The sequence below is a fragment of the Xiphophorus hellerii genome, chromosome 2 (genome assembly GCF_003331165.1).
Source record: "Xiphophorus hellerii strain 12219 chromosome 2, Xiphophorus_hellerii-4.1, whole genome shotgun sequence".
Lineage (NCBI taxonomy): Eukaryota > Metazoa > Chordata > Actinopteri > Cyprinodontiformes > Poeciliidae > Xiphophorus > Xiphophorus hellerii.
In genome coordinates this window covers 31,567,732-31,587,991 of record NC_045673.1, presented here as the reverse complement: position 1 = coordinate 31,587,991, position 20,260 = coordinate 31,567,732, and the positions used below count along the sequence as shown (strand labels likewise).

Below are 20,260 nucleotides of genomic sequence, written 5' to 3'. Positions count from 1 at the left end.
TCTTAAAGTCATCTGTTCAGCTCTTATTTCAGTTTTGCCAAGCTGATTCAGTCAAAAGCTTCAGTCATTCAGAACATGCTTTTTCACTTCAGTCAGCCTAACTTAAATTATTTTCAAGGGTCTGCAGTGCAAAAGAGTGCAATGTGCTTGAAATGCGGATGTAAGCGGGGATGTAAAAACTTCAGATCAAAGTGGATGGGATGTGTCTGAAGAATATTCAGGCTCAAGAACATCAGGGATGCTTTGGCCATTCTCAAGAGCTTCTATGCTACATGATCCGTGATTCATTATCCTTCCTGATCAGAAATTAATTACATGGCTCAGCATAGAGAAATATTTCAAATAAAATTTTAAGTTTGTCCTGCTGATTTTCTTTAATTTAGCAATCAATTTACTGTTAGGATATTAAAATACTGGTGATAATTGAGACAGGGGATTCTTATGCTTATTTAGTATTTTGTATGATGGGATTTCAAGTGTTGTGAATGTAATTCATTCATCAGTAGTTTTAGAGAATTTAGAGAAATACCTGGGTGTGGTACAACACTTCCAATTTTCTGCTGCCTAAAGGAAACCAAGTGTCAACTTTGTTCAAAGGCAACATCCATGTTGACTAGGAGTCGTCTGGAATGGACCATGACTCTGGGAACATGGATTGTTTTCAGAGCAGATAAGTGGCCCTTAGAAACCCAAAGCATGTAGATCAGAACCAGTCAAAGTTCTGAGTCAGAACTTCTGACTCTCACTCTCCATCAGACTTTACATTTAAATTACACCTCACTGTTTTCATTAACACACAAAAAATTGCTCCTGTAATCAATAATGCAGAAAAGAAAAGTTTTATAGAATTTCTCCTAACAGTCAAATATAGTTTTATTGTAAGCAGGTTTAACCTGTTATACAGGAAACTAAACTTTTATTGTCTAAACAAAAGACTAGAAACAACATTTAGTGACATGGAAAGAGTTTGTGTTTCCTCTGTTTTCCAATATCTTTACTTTTATTTCAAATAGATCAGCGTGTTTCAAGCTGTTTTGTCCAAAATGGGTTGTAACATTTTGTCACATTCTAATGCATTTCAAAGAGTGAGGCACACATCAATGAGCGATCAAAGCTTCTTGATTAAATGTCTTCTTCTATAACGACTTACTTGAAATCCAAAAAATGTTTTTAAAAGCTGGGGGAAAAAAAACATGGTACTTTCTCAGCTTTACCAGCAGATGACGCTGTCGACATCCTTCCTTTGTCAAAACCTGCTGGTCTGTGTTGAGCCAACCTGAGGATGGGTCAGGTTACATCCATCCAGAGGTAATTTTTAAAATTATTTTAATCTTTAAATAAAATTTCTTGAAATGCGATAAAGTATCAACGTTAGGCTTTTTGTATAAATAAGCCAGTAGATTTATTTTCCTTAAAAATTTCACACAATTTTCAGCAGTATAAATATAAAGGTGGCAATCTTCTCACAACAACAAACAATACAAACAGGAACATTAAATACAAATGCATGACTTCACATGAAACAAATCAGCTCTTATTTACAGGATATGTACAGAAACAAGAACTAAATAAAACTGAATGGTCCTGATGGAGACTTCTGGGTCTGGATTTGACAGGAGATTAAAACCAAACAATAAAACACAAACAGTAGATTACTTCTCCAACAACTGCTGCTTCGTCTGTCTCTGTTATTTTGTCAGTAGGTTTTCTCTGCAGGAGTTTTTTTTTTTTTTTTTTTTTTTTTTGTATTTTCAGATCTACTGGAACCTTCAGGACTTTAGAAGGAAGGATGAGAGTGGAGGAATGTTACTGGATGCTTGTCGGACTCATTTCATCAAATGAACAAAATAATTCTTTTTTTCATATAACTTAAATAGAAAAAAAGCTATTAGTAGAATAATGTTGAATCCACTCACTTAACCCAAAAATTGGAATAATGTAGTCTTTGAAAATCATCTGTGGTGAGAAAATAAATTATTCTTATTAGTTTAGCATTCATACAATCAACCTTCTGGTACCAAAGTAATGACAAGTTTCTACTTAGTTATCTCTTCAACAGGGATGAAAAATGTATAATAATAATAATAATAATAATAATAATAATAATAATAATAATAATAATAATAATAATAATAATAATAATAATAAGTTTGGTCTATTCACTTAGTTTTTAGATTTTTATTTGGAAAAATATGTTGAGATTCATTAATATGTTTAAAGTTTCAATTAAGACTAGTGAAATATAAAATCACATTTAATTAAATTTCAAAACTAATAAAAAAAATGTCCACTGTCCTCTGATAAACACTTTGACAGGTTTAGTTAGTTGAGATAAATTAGTTTTTTCTTCCCAGCAGGAAGGAGCTTTGACATGATGGATGCGTGTCAGGCTGCTAACAGCTGCCGGAGACTCTTTAAAAGCAGAATAATGAGGCCATTTTGTTACAGTACGTGTTTTCCAGTAATAACTCTACAACAAGGCAGCGTGTTATTTTCCAGCTGTGCTGAGCGGGAGGCTCTATAGGACTTGGTAGATGAGGTTTGGGTCCTGGTTGTCGGGGGAGGAAGAGGAGGGGATCTGAGTGGCCTCTCGGGCCTTTCCTGCCTCGCTGAGCGGAGCTGAGGAGGCCGGGGAGCCGGAGGCTTCAAGCCCGAGCTGCAGGCTGCTGCCATCCGTGGAGATCCGCTCCACAATGCTGGACAGGCAGTCCAGACTGGAGATCACAGAGCTGCGACCCCTCTTCGGACCAGCTGCACAGACAGTACAACAAAAATGCATCTGATACAAATATATTTATTGATATTTTTATTGGCATTTACTGTAGATAAATTTGTTGCTTCCCCCCTTGTGCTGTACAAATAAAGTTACTTGATTTTATTTTCTATTAGGGAATTGGACTCTTAAATTTCTGACTTTGATGCAACACATTTTCACTCTGAATTTTTCAACGATTTAACTTAGTTATAAATTATGCGACCGGAAGTGGTTCAAATTCATAACCAGTTAAATCTAATATTCCATAACACTCATTTGATTGATCGAAAGGCTCTGAGAAACGCGCTCACCGTTTGGCGTCTCAGAGAAGAAAGAGCTGCTGTCAAAGCTTCTTGTTCTGCTCGGTCCGTTAAAATCCATCTGGAAGGAATAGAAAGGCCGCTTACTGACGTCAGACAGCATTTTCACAGGAAAAGTGAAAATGGTCTCCGGAAGTATTTTTCCGGAGACCAGTTTTTACATAAACCTCAGTGTTTGACTTTCTTCAAGTGAAACAAAAGAAAACTATAATTTAGTTCGTTGACCTGACGTGTTTCAAAATAAATCACACATCCTGTGCCTGCGCTGAAATATTAACAAATCATGTCTCGTTTTTATGTATCTCTGCTTTTGATACATGTTAACACTTAACATCTTAATGTATTTCTCCATAAACCTTTAGATTAAAATGCGCATTTGAAAAGAATGGGAAAAAACAAATAGCATTTTAGTTAATTCAGAATACACCAATCAAAGGAAATGGTCTCAAGTTAATAATAATAATAATAATAATAATAATAATAATAATAATAATAATAATAATAATAATAATAATAATAATAATAATTTTAGCGGACCAGGTGTGTGCGTTGTACTGTCTGCTTCATAAATCACAATAGTGGACTAAAAAAATTAACAAAAACGAATAATCGAAAGCAGGTGAATGCAGGTAATTTAACATGTCAAATGTCCGTTTGAGATTTTAAGTAAAAAAATAAAATAAACGTGTGCCACCAATAAAGCACTGCTCATCTTATAGTGTTCGTTGAAATTAAAATAGTCTTATAGGAAGGAAAGTTACAACTAGCCTGAGACGGTATCAGGTCAGCAGGTAGAATGCTAAAGATCGTCGGTGTGTAAAAGCGCACCGACCATTCCTGGACTCACCATCCCATCGGAGCAGTTGGAGCGGGGACTGGACGCGTCCGAGTCCCCGCTGTAATGCTCCAGCACTGGGTAGAAGCCCTCCTCCTGGCCGCCGCGCAGCAGCGCCTGCAGAGACTCGATGTAGCTGATGGCGTTCCTCAGAATCTCCACCTTGGGAAGCCTCTGGTTGGGGTTGGCCGTCGTGCAGCGCTTCAGTGTCTCGAAGGCGTCGTTCACTTTGCTGAGCCGCCGGCGTTCACGCAGCGTCGCCGCCTTCCGCCTGTCCGCGTTGGTGGTCTTCCGCTTGCAAGCCTTGCAGGCCCACAAGAGGCACCGGCCCGCCTGGTGGTGCCCGCTGGGGGCGCGGACGTGCTCGTCGTCCTCTGCCTCCGGGTGTTGGAGCTGGTGATGCAGGTGGGAGCACGGTGAGGGCGATGATGAAGACAAGGAGGAGGAGGGGGAGAAGGAGTCCTCGGGTTTCAGCGGGACCCCATGCACCAGCCGCGGATCCAGGTCCTCGAAGAAGTGCATGTCAGTGGTGTTAAAGCAGGGGTCATCATAGAAGTCATCAGCAGAGGGAATGGAGAAGGAAATATCCGACAGCTCCATGAGTGAGTCCAAACCAGAGCAGAGCAGGAGACAGATCCGCCGGAGCAGAAACCAACAGCTCGCTTTCAGTCGATGTGAAGTGTTCAGGCAACAGCGAAGAAGAAGAAGAAGAAGAAAGAAGAAGGAGAGGAAGAAGAAGAAGTGATGTTTGATTCCTGCTATCATAGCAGCTGTCAGCCTGGGGCCCCTCTGTCTTATACATGGCCCCGTCGCAGCGGGCAGGGTCAGGGCACTGGGGGTCCGCCCGGACCTGACCAATCTGCTGCCAGCAGGAGGGGTTTACAGCTTCACGGTAATTAGCTCAGTCCTGCAATTAACCCAAGAGGAGATTTTTAAAAAAGTGCAGATGGAGTCAGAAACCCGCAGCCGAACAACACGAAGACAGAAACAACGCAAATGTTCATACGGGAAACAGCTCTGCATGATTTTTTATTTTTTTTCGTTTCCGATTGCTCTTGTGTTTTCATTAATTTTGCATCATTTTACAAGACAATCCGTTACTTATTTAATCAACAACGCGCAACGATTAGAGCAAGAAATGAACCAGATCAAATTATGCAAGAGCAAGCAAGAGGATTGTTAAAAATTATTCTCATTGTAATTCGATTGTAAAGTTGAATGTAAATCAAATTAGAATTGGGTCAGAGAACATTGGGTTGGTTTGTTACATAAAATCTGAATAAAATCAATTGTGATTGTAAAATGGTTCGAAAAATCATAGGGTAAATATTTGTACCAATATTTCTTGTACTGTAAATTTTAATTCTTGAAATAATATCATAAATTATACATAAAAAGGAGTTTTAATGTCGGATTTGTGGAAAATAAGTTCCTCAATAAACTAAATTGTAAATCTTGTAGAAGTGAAACAGTGTTGATAAAACAAAAGGGTGTTTTAAAATGTAATCTTTGTTATTATTAATAGTAGTACTGGTAGTAAAAGTATAATGTCATCATACTATTTTTGGAAACAGTCATATGAGTATAAATACAATAAAACTAACTTAATGAATTTCTCAACCAACTCTAAAACTTCACTCCGTCCCAACTCAGAGAAGCTCATGTTCATATTGGAAATACATCCACGGAGAATGTAAACACTACATGAAAAAAACAAACAAACAAAAAACATCTAATGTCAGGGCGTATTTTTAGACAGATGAACCCCTCCCCTGCTCTCTCGGGGGTCGTTCTCCTCTGGCTCCCTGCATCCCACCCCTCAGCTGTTACTACTACAATTTCATCCATAATTCAAAATTTCCACTCACAGTGAACACTGATTTTTTTTTTCCGTTTTTCTGAGGATGTAGTGAGCTAACCTTCCAAACACGACAGAAACAACAAAGTTATATATAAAATAAAATATAAAATATCTGGGAAAAAATTATCTTAAAAAATGAGGAGACCACTGATCTGAACCCCATTGAAAACCTCCTGGTTGTTCCACCAAATATTGATTTCTGAGCTCTTCCTGAATTGAAACATCAATATTGTTGTTTCTGAATGAATATGAACTTGTTTTCGTTGCATTATTTGAGGTCTGAAAGCTCTGCATCTGGTTATTTTAACCATTTCTCATTTTCTGAAAATAAATACTAATAAACCTTTACTTGGAACCTCAGAGACATGTTATTAGTTTATAGAATAAAAGAACAATGCTCATTTTACTCAAACATATACCAATAAAAAATAAACTGATTTTAAGTAGTCTTTTAATTTTTTCCAGAGCTGTATCCTACCCTGCTAAACATAATTCAAGGAAGTATTAAATATTCTCGTATATAGTTTGATTTTAAATACTCTATGAAGTTTCATTTTCACTGCTGCACCTAATTTTGTCTACATTTACAATTGGCATATCTCATATAATATTTTCTGCATAAATTAATCACACTTTCAGCTTCTGGATTTCTGAATAATAATTAATGCACTTGTATTACCTTCCAAACCTTAAGCCATACACTGTATAACATTTATAGGTGGGTTAACTTGAAAATGAAAACCCAACTGCTGCCCTGAAAATACAATTAAAGTCACCATGAAAATTGTAATGGTTTTTCACTCAGAAATTAAAGTTCATGAAGGTGATTTAGCAAGAAGGAACAAGTGTATAAACATTGTTTTTTGTTTAATTTATTTTAAGTTAATTAATCTTGAATTGTGAGTTTTAACTGAATTTAAATCAAATAATTCTTTCACAACATGCAAGAAAAACTGTCCTCGTCTACTTAAAGAGCCATATTTCTCTGTTATTTTCACTCACAATATCAAGATAAAATAACGATCTAACATTTAGAATAATATATATTCTTGTTTCAAACTGCATGAACAAAATTTCTGATCTGGTAATGAATTCTGCTCAAAAACATTTAGTGTGAACAGGACTTTATCCACAAGCTTTGCAAATTGTCAGTTGCATTAAAATAAACATTTGCCTTAATAACACACAAGAGTCATATCAATGTAACACACACATGATACAAAAACATGCTGTTAAGCATTCTGGGAAATAGTTTCCACTCCTTTCTTTTTCTTCTTTCGCTTTTTTAAGTGCTAAAAATTCTAGTTTATTAAACTCTTGGAGGTATTAAATCCCACATCTTCAGAACAACATTACCCTTGTAAAGTATGAAAATAATAGACACATTTCTAGGAAATGTCCTTTTGAGGAGGAAGCCTTCAGAGTTCTGCTGCTCTCATTTCTAACTTTAAGTATTTGTCTCATGAGAATGCTAGCATCACATTCTTAGCAATATGTACTCCTAGCGTCTGTGTATACCTTTTAGCTTATGTACCTTATGTACCTTATACATTGACAAATCTATTTTAAATTCAATAGTCAAGTTGGAAAAGTTTGAAATACTTTGGAGCTCAGTTAGATTCTCTCCATATTTTGTCTTGTTGACTCATCATTTATGAGTAACAGAAAGAAATCTGACATGACTTGTGGTACACAACACCAGAACACGAGACAGTTAACAGGTGTCAGAGAATTTTGTTGTGCTAATCTGGGGTTTAGCTAATAAAGTTGGGGCAGAGAATGGTCAAAGGCCATTCTGTGACAAACCAACACCACCGATTCATCAGCCACCTGGAAATGACATTATCACCGTTCTATCTTTGTGGCAACATTAATCTTTCCAGTTTTCTGGAACAATTGGGGAGGTCAAGTCATGTCAGATTGGGGGGTTAAATGTACGATCTGACATGCTTACTTTAAATTAATTAACCTGCTTCTATATCTTTGTTATTAAGATCCAAATTACTAAGTTGGGGCACAACTTGATGATAAAGGAAAAAAGCAAAATAGTTATTCTTAGTTATTGTTTAGCAATTATCTAATAATTTAGAATAGCACAAAAGCAGCCTAAGTCAAGACAAAGACTTTAATGTTTTGCTTATTAAACAATCTCTTACGTTCAAAGAACCATAAATAACAATATTGATTGTCTATGAGCGTCAATAGTTCACTGCCTACATGAGCAGCATGAGGATATGCTGCTCATGCTATAGTAGACGTCAGCCACATGTAGCTTAGCTGCCATTAGATTTAAGAAAGTGGGACATCTCAGAACATTTTTAGAACTATCTTATGTAACTGAGTGGCCAAATAAGGGGACAAAATTAACCATAAAAGAGAAACTCACCTTACATTAAAAACACTCATTGGAAAGAAGTTTGAACAATCCAAATTCTTATTAGCTTTAGATGCACCAAGCTCTCAGGCCATTTTTTCTGGAACACTTCTAAGTTTTTAAATGGAAAAATACAATGAAAATACAAAATAAAAACACTTACACTGGTCTTCCTAAGATATTATTTCTGCCCAGAATCAACGGACTGTGAATAGAGTTCCGATGAACAAGGTGGGCTTAATTGTTCACCTGACTGCATCTTTGTCAGAAGCTAGCTGCTTGGCTAACAGCTTGTGGAGTGTGTTGTACACCAAGAAGACTCGCAACGTGGCATTTTTAGTTCCACATCAGGCTGGCATGAGTGTCCAGCAATGGTAAAATGTTGTTTCTCAGCTCAGGTTCTCAAAATAATCAGAATGATTAGCACCAGCTATGCATGGCTAGTACAAGGTCAGCTTGAACCGCTGAGGCATCCTGTTAGCTCCTGTCTGGCTGTCAGATGGTCATACTCGGTCAAGTTGTGACTCTCAGCTCTGGAGTTCAAAAGGCTGTTTCATCTTCTCCCTTAGAGGGGCTAGCAACCAGTTTTTGGTTGCCAGCAGCAATTTTGGGGAACCTGTAATTCCAAGGTTCCTTTTGCAGAATTCTGAATAAAGGATCCAGCTGTAATTAGGTACTGGATGCACTAATAGTAACAAGTATTTTTGGATCCTTAGCCCAAAAAGGGCTAAGGATCCCTTAGCCCTTTTTGCCCTTAGCCCTTTTTGCTAAGGATCCCTTAGCTGCACGCTGGCAGCCTTCCTCTGCCAGCGTGCTTTGTCTACTCCAATGTAGCAGTGCCACAGAAAGAGACAAGAGTTATCCTAGAGCTGGGTTATCTAAACAGTGTTGTAAATTTAAGGTGCTCTAGTTAACTAGAGAAAGTTTACTAGTTAAATAGTAAGACTTCCTATTAATGTAGTAGAGCCCAACTCTGAACATTAGGGGACGGAGCAGGACTGAAAACTAAACGTTTCCTAACCTGGGAAGGTTTTTTTCAGGTTTTGATAGCTTTAATTCAACTTGTTCCTGTTCAGGTTTCCAACAAAAGCTCCTTTATTTCATGTAATTAACATGGAGGAGCAGAATTAACAGAACATTTGTGTTAATATTTAAAACACAGTTTAGAAAGTTACAATTTTCTTAGGAGCTATTATTTCAGAAAACAATGTCTCCTACCGTTATGATAATATGTGATTTTACAGATTAAAATTCAGGTACATATATTACAGTACAATACAATACAATGTAATGCAGTACAATGTAATCAAATGTAGCGTCTTCCTGAGCAAGCAGGCAGCAGCAGTGGGAAGGAATGACTCACTTTTTATAAATGTGAACGGCATCTGCATGCGTGTGGGGGTGTATGTGTGTGGGGGTGTGGGGGTGTGTGTGTGTGTGATGGTGTTAATCACTCAAGTAGCCTTATACACTCTGCTGAGAATGTCATACAGCAGTTAATGTTGTGATGACCAGAAAACAGATCACAGGGACCCTTTACACACTAATGACACTCAGGTTACATTTTATGTTTGTGATCTTTTCTATGTCATTGTCTATGTGTGTCCATTTCTCTCTCCTGTTGTGTGTGTGTGCCTTCATGCATGTATATGTGTGGTCATGAAGTCCCCCAGCTCTCTGTGTGGTCTGTCACCCTTTACCCTTTCAGTGTCTGAATCAACACACTCAGTCTCTATGTCCCTGCTGCTGCTCTTCACACGTTAAACATCCAAACATCATCTTCCCACAGAGTGACAGAGTGAAACCAGCTCACAGTGGTTGTCTCTGAGGACCTACACGTTTCTGTAAGTTTAAGAAAATTATCTTGGTGTCTTGAAAAAGAGAAACATGAATAATTAGTATATTTTGAATAACTTTTTCAATCCACAATCTGCATGTTGCTTACATCTCATCACCTGAAATATAATAAGCAATATTGGGGGATTAAAGTTTCCTCCCTCCACCAACATTACATCATTGCACCACCTTGGAGGGAGGAACAGGGCATTGTTACCTATAAACTTGTGAGGGCAAAATGGGAAACTTTATTTACAGAATATGCAGTCAAGTGTGAGAAAGTATAGTTAAAAAACAAAACACATTACACCACTAGAGACGAGCGCAACAAAATCAAAAAGATATAGAGTAAAAAAAATAAAACAGAAAAACTTTGTAATGAAACAGTGTAAACTTATAATAGAACTCAATTGAGTTGAGGGAAAATCCAAAGTTTCTATCAATCTATCTATCTATTGATAGAAACTTATATAGTTATCTATAAATAGTTATAGATAACTATTTATCTATAATTATAGATAAATAGATAGATTGATAGAAACTTTGGATTTTCCCTCAGGGAAATTGTAGTTCCCATCTCCAACAGAGCACCCAAAAGTAAAATATTAAATTAAAATATTGAATTTACAGAGAGAGGTTGGTAATAATTAGAATTCCTGAGTTACATGCATCTGAATAACTTTGGAAAAAAAATCCAAAGTTGTAAGAACAAGCTTACAATATTTCCAAAAACTTTCCAAAAGTCAAGAGGAATAATAAGATACATGTATGTCCTCCATGCTTGAACATGCTGAGGGTCTTGAGGTGAGCGATGGGATACACCCTCATCAGGTCTGAGCAAACAACACATAGTTTGAAAGAATAAATTAGAGAGGTTAAATTTCATGAGGGTTCTGGTTTATTTATATTTTGTACAATATAAATTTCTCTATCTAACAGTACCTGCACACAATGATGGCTAATTGGTGCCCACCCATTGCACATAGCATTGAAAGGTTAAATCCCACAGATCACAGTATGAGGGAGCAGCTGATAACCTGAGCATAGTTCTAAGACTGAAGCATATAAAAGGCTGGACCCTCCTCTCTGGCTGGCTAACAAGAGTGACTCCTGGGGGTCCCGCCTTCTCTGTGCCTTTGGCCTACACACTTTGTTACATTCTTTATTTGTTTAAATGGTGCCGAACATCATGTGTCTATTTTACAAGCTCAGTATTGACACTTCTACACAAGGTTTCATTAAATTATGTGAAGATATTCTATTGAACTTCAGATCATTTCAAATGACATACATGGACCTGACTTAGAAGTCAACATCATTTCATAATATTCATATGTTATTTATAATTCTGGATTAATTCAGCTGTGAAGATTTGTTGTAAAAGTCAAAAAATAGATTTCTTACCAGGAAATTATGCCAAAGAATACTTCACTTACCTTATGAGAATTAACCTGTTATTTCAACAATATTGATCTAAGATTATAGAACTAAATATCACATGACTAACTGCAAACATATTAAATTTAATGCACAAACATTCATTTTGCTTTAAACACTCTGGATGCAGCAATATTTTACAAAAGCCTGACTTTGTCATGATGGATTACTATTTTCAGACCCACATGCAGAACACAATTCAGGATAGGTATATATGGTAACAATTGGTTTATTGTAACACGGCAAGCGAAGGTAGTGGAAGCTCTGGTCTGGTCCAGGGAGGAAACGGGTTCACGGAGCGATCGGCTCACTAAAGAGGCAGAGCAGAATGGTGAGTTCAGGGTTGTCGGAAACGGGAAAGTCACAGAACAAACTAGACAGAGCTTACTTGTGGTTCGATGGTTCGAGGTCTTAGGAGAGTTTACTGGAAGGTTCGGGATCTTAGTCTCTTAAGTGGTCCAGGTGGTACGGTGCTTGACGGCTGGTGACCAGGAGGAAAACAGAGGATTGTGTCAGAGGGCGAACAGGTAGGCTCGGGCTCTGCGGGGACAAAGGAGCGGTGCAACTGCCAGTCGTGGAATCCGGGGGGAACTTGTAGTCAGACTGAGGAGGTGAGTCTGGGAACTCAGGCAACCAGTGGGTAAGACCCACGGCGTCACGAGGGGAATCTCGATCAGAGAAACAGACAGGATCTGTAAGGGCTTCTCCAGGGCTTCACCAGGGAAAAACCGTTACTGGCTAACACTCGGGCGCCGAAGGACTGGCAGAAACCTCCTTTAGTACATGCTGCTGATAGGTTGATCAGGTTCAGGTGTGCTTGATGACGGTCCACACACACACTCCAGTCGGGTGAGTATCGCGCCATCTGTAGTAAAAGGTGAGTGTATGCACAGAAAACCCACAAAGAAGAACCAAAGGACCCTGAACCATAACAGTACCCCCACACCCCCCTCAATGGCCGCCACTTGGCGGCCTAGAAGAACCGGATGGCAGCGAGGAACGGTAGTCGGTGATGAGGGATGGATCTAATATAAAAGAACCCGGGACCCAGGAATTCTCCTCCGGACCGTAACACTCCCAGTCGACGAGGTACTGCCAGCCGCGACCTCGCCGACGGGAGTCCACGATCCGGCGGACGAAATATGCAGGGTGGCCATCAACTTCACGGGGGGGGAGGAGGGGTGTCGGCCAGAGGGCGGAGCGGGCTGGTCCGGACAGGTTTAATGTGGGACACGTGGAAGGTGGGATGGACGCGGAGGGAGGTGGGCAAACGGAGACGGACAGCGGATGAATTGATGATGGCTTCTATAGCAAATGGACCAATATAACGGGGAGCTAATTTCTTAGACATAGATTTGAGGGGATTGTCTCGGGAGGACAACCAAACCTGTTGACGTTTAATCTGTTCGGCGGTGCGGTTGAGATTGTGTATAGTCGTCTTCCAAACCTTCTGACAGCGACGGATGTGGTGATGGACGGAGGTGACAGAAATATTCTCTTCCTCGGATGAGAGTAGAGGTGGTTGATAGCCGAGGGATGCTTCGAATGGGGACAGACCTGTAGCAGCGGACACATCCCTGTTATAGGCATACTCCACCCAAGGGAGGTATTGGGACCAGTCGGAGGGGTTGGAGGATGAGAAACAGTGAAGGGTGGTTTCGAGATCCTGATTGAGACGTTCTGTTTGGCCATTGGACTGTGGATGAAAACCAGACGTGAGTGAAACATTGGCGTGTAATGCTGAACAAAAATTCTTCCAAACCTGGGAGATGAATTGTGGTCCTCGGTCTGATAGGATGTCCTGCGGGATGCCATGAAGCCGGAAAAAGTTTTTAACCAGAAGTTGTGCTGTTTGGAAGGCTGTGGGTATAAAAGAATCCACAGGGGGGAATGAAATGGCAGGCTTTGCAGAAGCGGTCAACAATGGAGAGGATGGTGGTCATGCCTTTAGAGGGTGGTAACCTGGTGACGAAGTCTATCGATATGTGGGACAATGGGCGTTTCGGAATGGGAAGTGGCTGAAGGAGACCAGACGGAGGTTGATGGGATGTTTTATTACGGGAACAGACGGTGCAGGCTCGAACATAATCCCGGACATCTTTGTGGACGGATGGCCACCAGAACCTTCGGTTGACCAGGGCGACGGTGCGACTGATGCCGGGAGGACCAGAAAACCTTGATGCGTGGATCCACTGAAGAAAACGGGCCCGGGCGGAGGAAGGAACGAAGATCTTATTGAGTGGACAGAATAGAATAGAATAGAATAGAATAGAATAGAATAGAATAGAATAGAATAGAATAGAATAGAATTCAACTTTATTGTCATTGCACTGTCACAAGTACAAGCAACGAGATGTAGTTTGCATCTATCCAGAAGTGCTCTACGAGATATAAATATTTATTTACAGATGTACAAGACTATGTATGTATGGACTATAAGGGGTTATAGCAAAGAGATATAGATATTGTGTATAAATATAAATAAAATAATAAAAATATATGGGAGCTGTATGCACAGATTATACAGAATATACAGAATATACAAGAATGTTAGGGAATGGATTATATATGTATATAATATAATACAAGATAAATAATGGCAGACAAAATTTACAGGTTGTATGTGTGTGTGAAGAAAACAGTCCGTGATGTGTGTGTGTGTGAGGATAGTTCATGTGTTATTGTTGTATGAGAGGATAGGGGAGTACAGTCCTTATAGTTTATGTTTTATGTCAGGAGGTGTTCAAAAGCGTGACAGCTGTGGGGAAGAAGCTGTTCCGGTGCCTGGTGGTTCTGGTCCGTAGGCTTCTGTAACGCCTCTCAGAGGGCAGGAGGGAAAAGAGTGTGTGTGCTGGGTGAGTGGAGTCCTTTGTGATTTTCCCGGCCCTTTTCAAACACCGCTTCCTGTAGATGTCCTTGATGGCAGGGAGCGGTGCCCCGGCGATATACTGGGCAGTTTTCACCACCCTCTGCAGCGCCTGCCGGTCGGAGACAGAGCAGTTCCCGTACCAAGCTGTAATACAGTTGGTGAGGATGCTCTCAATGGTGCAGCGGTAGAAGTTCGTGAGGATCTCTGAGGACAGGTGGTTCTTCCTCAGGGTCCTCATGAAGAAGAGGCGCTGATGCGCCTTCTTAATGAGTTTGGAGCAGCTGGTCGTCCAAGTCAGGTCCTCGGAGATGTGGACTCCCAGGAACTTAAAGGTGTCCACAAGCTCCACTACTGTCCCCTTAATGTGGATGGGTGGATGTAGGTCAGCTTTCCTCCTGAAGTCCACGATAAGCTCCTTGGTCTTCTCGGTGTTCAGCTGCAGGTTGTTTTTGTCGCACCACTCAGCCAGACGTCCTACCTCCTCCCTGTAAGCGGCCTCGTCATTATCTCTGATGAGGCCGATCACCGTGGTGTCGTCTGCAAACTTGATGATGGCGTTAGAGCCATGGACAAGTCTGCAGTCGTAGGTGAAGAGGGAGTAGAGGAAGGGACTCATCACACAGCCTTGTGGCACTCCGGTGTTTATGATGATGGTGGATGAGAAGTGGTTGTCCAGCCGGACATGTTGAGGTCGACTGGTCAGGAAGTCGAGCAACCAGTTACACATGAGTGGACTGATGCCGAGGTCTGTGAGTTTGGTAATGAGTTGTGATGGGATGACAGTGTTGAATGCTGAACTAAAATCTAAGAACAGCAGTCTGGCGTAAGTGTTCTTACTGTCCAGGTGAGAAAGGACAGAGTGCAGCGCTATAGAGACTGCATCCTCTGTGCTCCTGTTCTGCCTGTATGCAAATTGGTGGGGGTCTAGTGTGGGGGGAGACAGGATCTGAGGTGTGCTAGGACCAGCCGCTCCAAGCACTTGGTAATGATGGGGGTAAGGGCTACCGGGCGGTAGTCATTGAGTCTGGTTGGGTTGGGATTCTTGGGGATTGGGACGATGGAGGTAGACTTGAAGCAGGTCCGTACCAGGAGTCAGGAGCTGGATTGGACAGTTGTGCTTGTTTTATAATGTCTTCTATCTCCCAGGTTATCGCTGCAACTGTGCAGCTGGGAGGAAGGATGGTGGCTGGAACCTTCTCAAAGTCGTTAGGTGAGTAGAGACAGGAAAGGGCATCAGGTTTTATGTTGCGAGATCCTGGGCGATATGAAATAGAGAGGTTGGACCGTGAGAAGAATAACGACTAGCGTGATTGTCGTGGGTTTAGCCGTCTCGCGGAACGTAGGTAGGACAAATTCTTGTGGTCGGTCCAGACCAACACTGGAAGCTCTGCCCCCTCCAGCCAGTGTCTCCACTCCTCCAGGGCCAACTTTATGGCTAGTAGTTCCCGGTCCCCCACATCATAGTTCCTTTCAGGTGGAGTTAATCTGCGTGAAAAAAGGCACAGGGGTGAGTTTTATTGTCTTGGGGTGATATCTGAGACAATACTGCTCCAACTCCGGAATCAGACGCATCCACTTCCACAATGAACTGTCTTGAGGGTCCAGTTGAATGAGGATGGGTGCGTTGGCAAAGAGGTTCTTGAGAGAAGAAAACCCACAAAGAAGAACCAAAGGACCCCGAACCATAACAGACTTTATTTTTGTCATTTCTCCTCCATTATTCTGCACCTACCAGCTTTTCCTCGTGTGGACAGTTTCTGTACTGATCAGTTAAATTAAATAAGCTTTGAATTTACCTGATCTTTACTAACTTACCTGGTCTTTACTAACCTACATATCCTACAAAGCAGGCCAAGTGCTCCCTTGTTCATGTCATTAACACTTTTTCCATTTTTTTTCTGTCTTTTATTTTATCTCAGTAATCTTAAGTAAATAGTCAATTAATTAATAGTTAATGAATAGTTCTACAATCTATTCATGTCTTGACATTTTGTTAGGCAATAGTGAATACCTCAAAAATTTTACTGAAGTAAGTGTAGCACTGCTTTGGCTCAACTCAAAGTAAAAAGTAGTCATAAAAACATAACTCACTTAAGATTTAAAACAGTATACTATAAAAAGGCTCCTGGAGTACTGCGTACTTGAGTTGTATTCTTAAACCTGATTTGTGACAATGAAGTATTCACACAAACCAAACATACAATTATATTTGCTGCGGTACTTTCAATAATAGCAAAATTAAATGACCTCAATTCAAAATAACAAATTCAGGCAGAAGAAACACCTTCCAAAAATCCCAATTTTCCACTACAAGCAACTTTTGAAACCAGTATTTACAGCAGGTAACAAATACATACAGGTGCAAAGTACTTTCAGTGAAAATATTTAACAGGTCAGACTCATCAAACAAGAAATAACATCCGAATAGTAAAACTTGTTTTCAAAACATGTGTCTTTTCAGTTTAAATATGTTTGTCATTTAGTGTAGTAACTTGATTTTGGTGGAGTATCCAGAAATTGCAGAGTTGAAAATGTTCTTACTCAAGCAGAAGTAAAAAGTATGGTGCAATAAAACAGCTGGACTGAAACAAAACAATGGCCCTGGCATTTTTGCCCTGCATGACTATTTAAACAATATGTGAGGCAAATGACCAGCACTGGCATAGTTACTTTAAAAAAGTAATTTTATTCTATTTGCAACAGTTAGTCAGCATTGAGTTATGGACTGAGCAAGCAGAATAAAAACAGGGTCTCATTTATAAAGGATTCCATAGGATTCATTTTAAAAGTGCATAGCCTACACCAAGACAAAAATGTCATACGGCAAAACATTTTTCTAATTTATAACACCATGCACACCCACACCAGCATTTATTTTTCCCTCATGACTCACAGCTGTACCTCAAAGTTTGTGCACAAGATCCCAGCCCAGCATCTGTCCTCGGTACGCCCACGTTCAACATACAGACGCATTTTATGCTATTGTTTACATCTGAAAATTTTGCACATGTGAATAAAAAGACTGCTCTTTTATTTGCCATCTATTAAAATAGCTTTTTGTAATACCTAAAAAATCATAATTTCTTCAAAAAAGTTATATATACTGTATATATAAATATATATCATTTTTCACCCATGGATTTTGCCATTTTTTCACCTGTGCAATGCATGCTGGGTTGATGACATGGGTAGGTCTGTTTTGTACTGGAATCTACAGAGTAAACACAGAAAGGCTAACATTAACTGAGTTGTTGTTTTATGTTGTTGTTTTTTTTTCCAAATATCTAACATAAATAAAGCTGTTCAATAATGCTTCCAAATTTTAATTTAGCATTTTTTGTAATTTTACCTGAGACTTGTTTTATTGTCTAACCCACACTCATTTGCTTATTTGACTTTAATTCTGTTCAAATGTTTAAAAAAGTATGGAAATCACCTTTTAATGAAGTTTCACACTAAAATTAGATAAAGGTTCCACAAACCACAGTCTAGGTTTGAATTATCCAACTATTAGAATTCACATGTCACTCTTTCAACAACTCCACCCACTCTGCCATTAAGGACATTGAAACAAGCAATACTTGCTTGTTTCAGACATTTGTATCCTAATATTGCTTCTTTTTAGCTGATTTCACGTTAAAAATTGTCATAGGTTGCTGCGCAGTCGGCTGCACAACCAGACAAGGATGCAAACCAAACTTGTCATTTTATTTAACTTTTAATGAAGAAAAATTGCATTGTTGCTTTATTTAGCGTGTTTTTATTTATTTGCATATTATTGGAGGCCTGTGGCTTGGTGTGGTGCATAGTTTTTGCATTGTCCTACACAAAGTGTGTATTGTTCAGGTAAAGTCGACGTCTATTGAAGGCCCTGACTGAAATCCCATGGCACGCCACTGACTACTATAATTCATGCCAGAATTTAGAGTCGTGTGTAAAAATACACACAGAAAAATATGTAATCTTCCCAATTTGGCTGTTAAACATTTCATCCAGTATTGAACTGATACGGGATGCGATTTGTCCGAATTGCCCGACAGACATGCCTATCACACACATTTTATCAACCCTAAGTTCAATAATAATTATCAAAATAAAACACAAGGAATGGAATGTTAGGTCAGCTAAATTGTCATGGTGGGACCTTCACAGGACCCCCCCACCCCCGGAACACTGTGGACCTGAGCTATTGTCACGGTTGCCCAGAGATGGACACTACGCAGCAGTAGCAAGCTGGCATCAACCCACGTTTCACAAGCTAAAACTCTTACAAAAATGCAGAAGTATTTTTGCACATCCCAGGCTGAACATTGTCAATGAGGATGAATACAGGCAATTAAAAAATATGTGTCCATCATGGCACAGTGTGCTGTATGATATCAGACAGAATGGATCAGGAGAGGAACACAGCAGACCCGCCAAAACCTAAAAAAACAGACATTCATCATTCAATCATCTCCTGAGGCTGATATGGTAAAGAACATTTCATGATTGATTCCGCTTTTTATTGTGCTTTTAGTAGAGTATATTGGTTTGATTATTTGCTTAGGATGTTGAGTTTGGATGAAACATTTTTTTCATATATAACAGTGTTAGCCAAATAATATAAATGTCCATTTAAATAACAAATCATACTAATAGATTAACAGTAAATACATAAATGTTTCCCACATTAAAAAGTTTGAGTTCTGTCGTGGAAAAAATATTATTTCCAAGCACTGTTCAGGTGAAATCACTCAATCAGGTTTATTCATATATTGCGCACAATACAGGGAGCTCATAGGACAATCAATAATGAAGAAGGTCTGGATGAAAAGCTCTGTCAGGCAGAGACAACACATGAGTTTTATACCAAGGATAAAGAATTAACAATAAAGGCGAGACAGCCTGGTTCTGATGCAGCTGTAGAAAACAACTTCCAACCTTCTACATGTAACCCAAATAGTTCTTTTGGTGAGAGTTCATAAGCATTTCATATAACATCACTAGCAGATGTGACCTTATTGTAATTTTTCCATCACAGTTCATATCTCTATTTACTCAGTTCATCAGTAAAAAAAGTTTTTGACATTAAAATGTTGCATATTTGTCAATATATGGTTGTTGATTCAAATGCAATTAGAAGGCCCTGTAATTAACTCGACTAAAATTTTTTATTCAGTTATCTTGAAATCTAGTCCCTCCACATTTCACTAGGCTACAATTGTGAATAATTACATAAAAAGACTGAATTTGGATTAAAACATTGTATAAATGTAAAACACAAAACGTCACATTTTAAAGTTTTTTTCCTTCATTTGACATTCCAATTTAATTTTCAAAATTATGTCTAGTACAATTTTATTAATGATGACACATTCTAACATTCATATTACTGTACTATTAAGGAGAACATCAAAGAAATAGCATTTGACATATTGTCATGTTTGTTAATGTAAAGTACAAAATGAAAAAGTCCAGAAAGCTCAGAAATGTCTACGGGCGCAGATTTGTTTTGGCTCAGCTCACACACTGTCACAGACAGACAACTCTTGTTTCTGTGCTTATGCAGTTAGAAAGCACCCCACCCTTTCTTGACTCAAAAGCTGTTTGATGCCACTACTACCAGTACTTAGAATATAAAATTCACCAAGTTCACTGTGAACTTGGTGAATTTTATATTCTAATCACAGCTTGAGGTTTGCCAACAATCCCTCACCAGGAAAAGGAACAGCTCTCACTTCGGCTGATGCCTCTCACTTCCTGATGCCTCTTTGTAGCCTGACATTCCATTGCATTTACATATTTTTATATAAATCAAATAACCATTTTTATACTGTTTTATCAATCACAAATAATGAACATGATAAAAAAATGGGAGAAATTGTTGTGCTCTATCCTGTTTAAATAAAGATTTGCATTATTTCGACAAGAATTGGTTTTTATGGGCGTTCACGTCTGACCAAAATCCGAAAGTGTCAAATGAAGCCTGTT

General features: G+C 39.2%; 1 protein-coding gene and 1 long non-coding RNA gene across 2 annotated transcripts; one reads left to right on the top strand and one right to left on the bottom strand.

Moving 5' to 3' along the window:
* Positions 1 to 2,123: 2,123 nt before the first annotated feature.
* myod1 (myogenic differentiation 1) lies at positions 2,124 to 4,737 on the bottom strand. The gene is made up of 3 exons (XM_032547618.1): positions 3,923 to 4,737; positions 3,067 to 3,136; positions 2,124 to 2,751 (listed from the first exon to the last, which is right to left on the bottom strand). The coding sequence occupies exons 1-3, from the start codon at positions 4,673 to 4,675 to the stop codon at positions 2,519 to 2,521; spliced, it is 1,056 nt and encodes a 351-aa protein (XP_032403509.1). The 5' UTR covers positions 4,676 to 4,737; the 3' UTR covers positions 2,124 to 2,518.
* Positions 4,738 to 6,802: 2,065 nt separating this feature from the next.
* On the top strand, positions 6,803 to 19,350 carry LOC116709935 (uncharacterized). Its single transcript, XR_004337002.1, has 3 exons — positions 6,803 to 7,094; positions 11,214 to 11,228; positions 19,340 to 19,350. It is a non-coding gene; the product is annotated as an uncharacterized LOC116709935 (long non-coding RNA).
* The last annotated feature ends 910 nt before the right edge of the window (positions 19,351 to 20,260 follow it).

What these genes read in the sequence shown, in the direction of transcription:
- myod1 (XM_032547618.1), bottom strand. Translation starts at nt 4,675, where the DNA reads ATGATAGCAGGAATCAAACATCACTTCTTCTTCTTCCTCTCCTTCTTC. An exon ending in CCAACTGCTCCGATGGGATG is followed by an intron (nt 3,137 to 3,922) that starts GTGAGTCCAGGA and finishes TATTCCTTCCAG; the next exon opens with ATGGATTTTAACGGACCGAG. An exon ending in CTTCTCTGAGACGCCAAACG is followed by an intron (nt 2,752 to 3,066) that starts GTGAGCGCGTTT and finishes CTGTCTGTGCAG; the next exon opens with CTGGTCCGAAGAGGGGTCGC.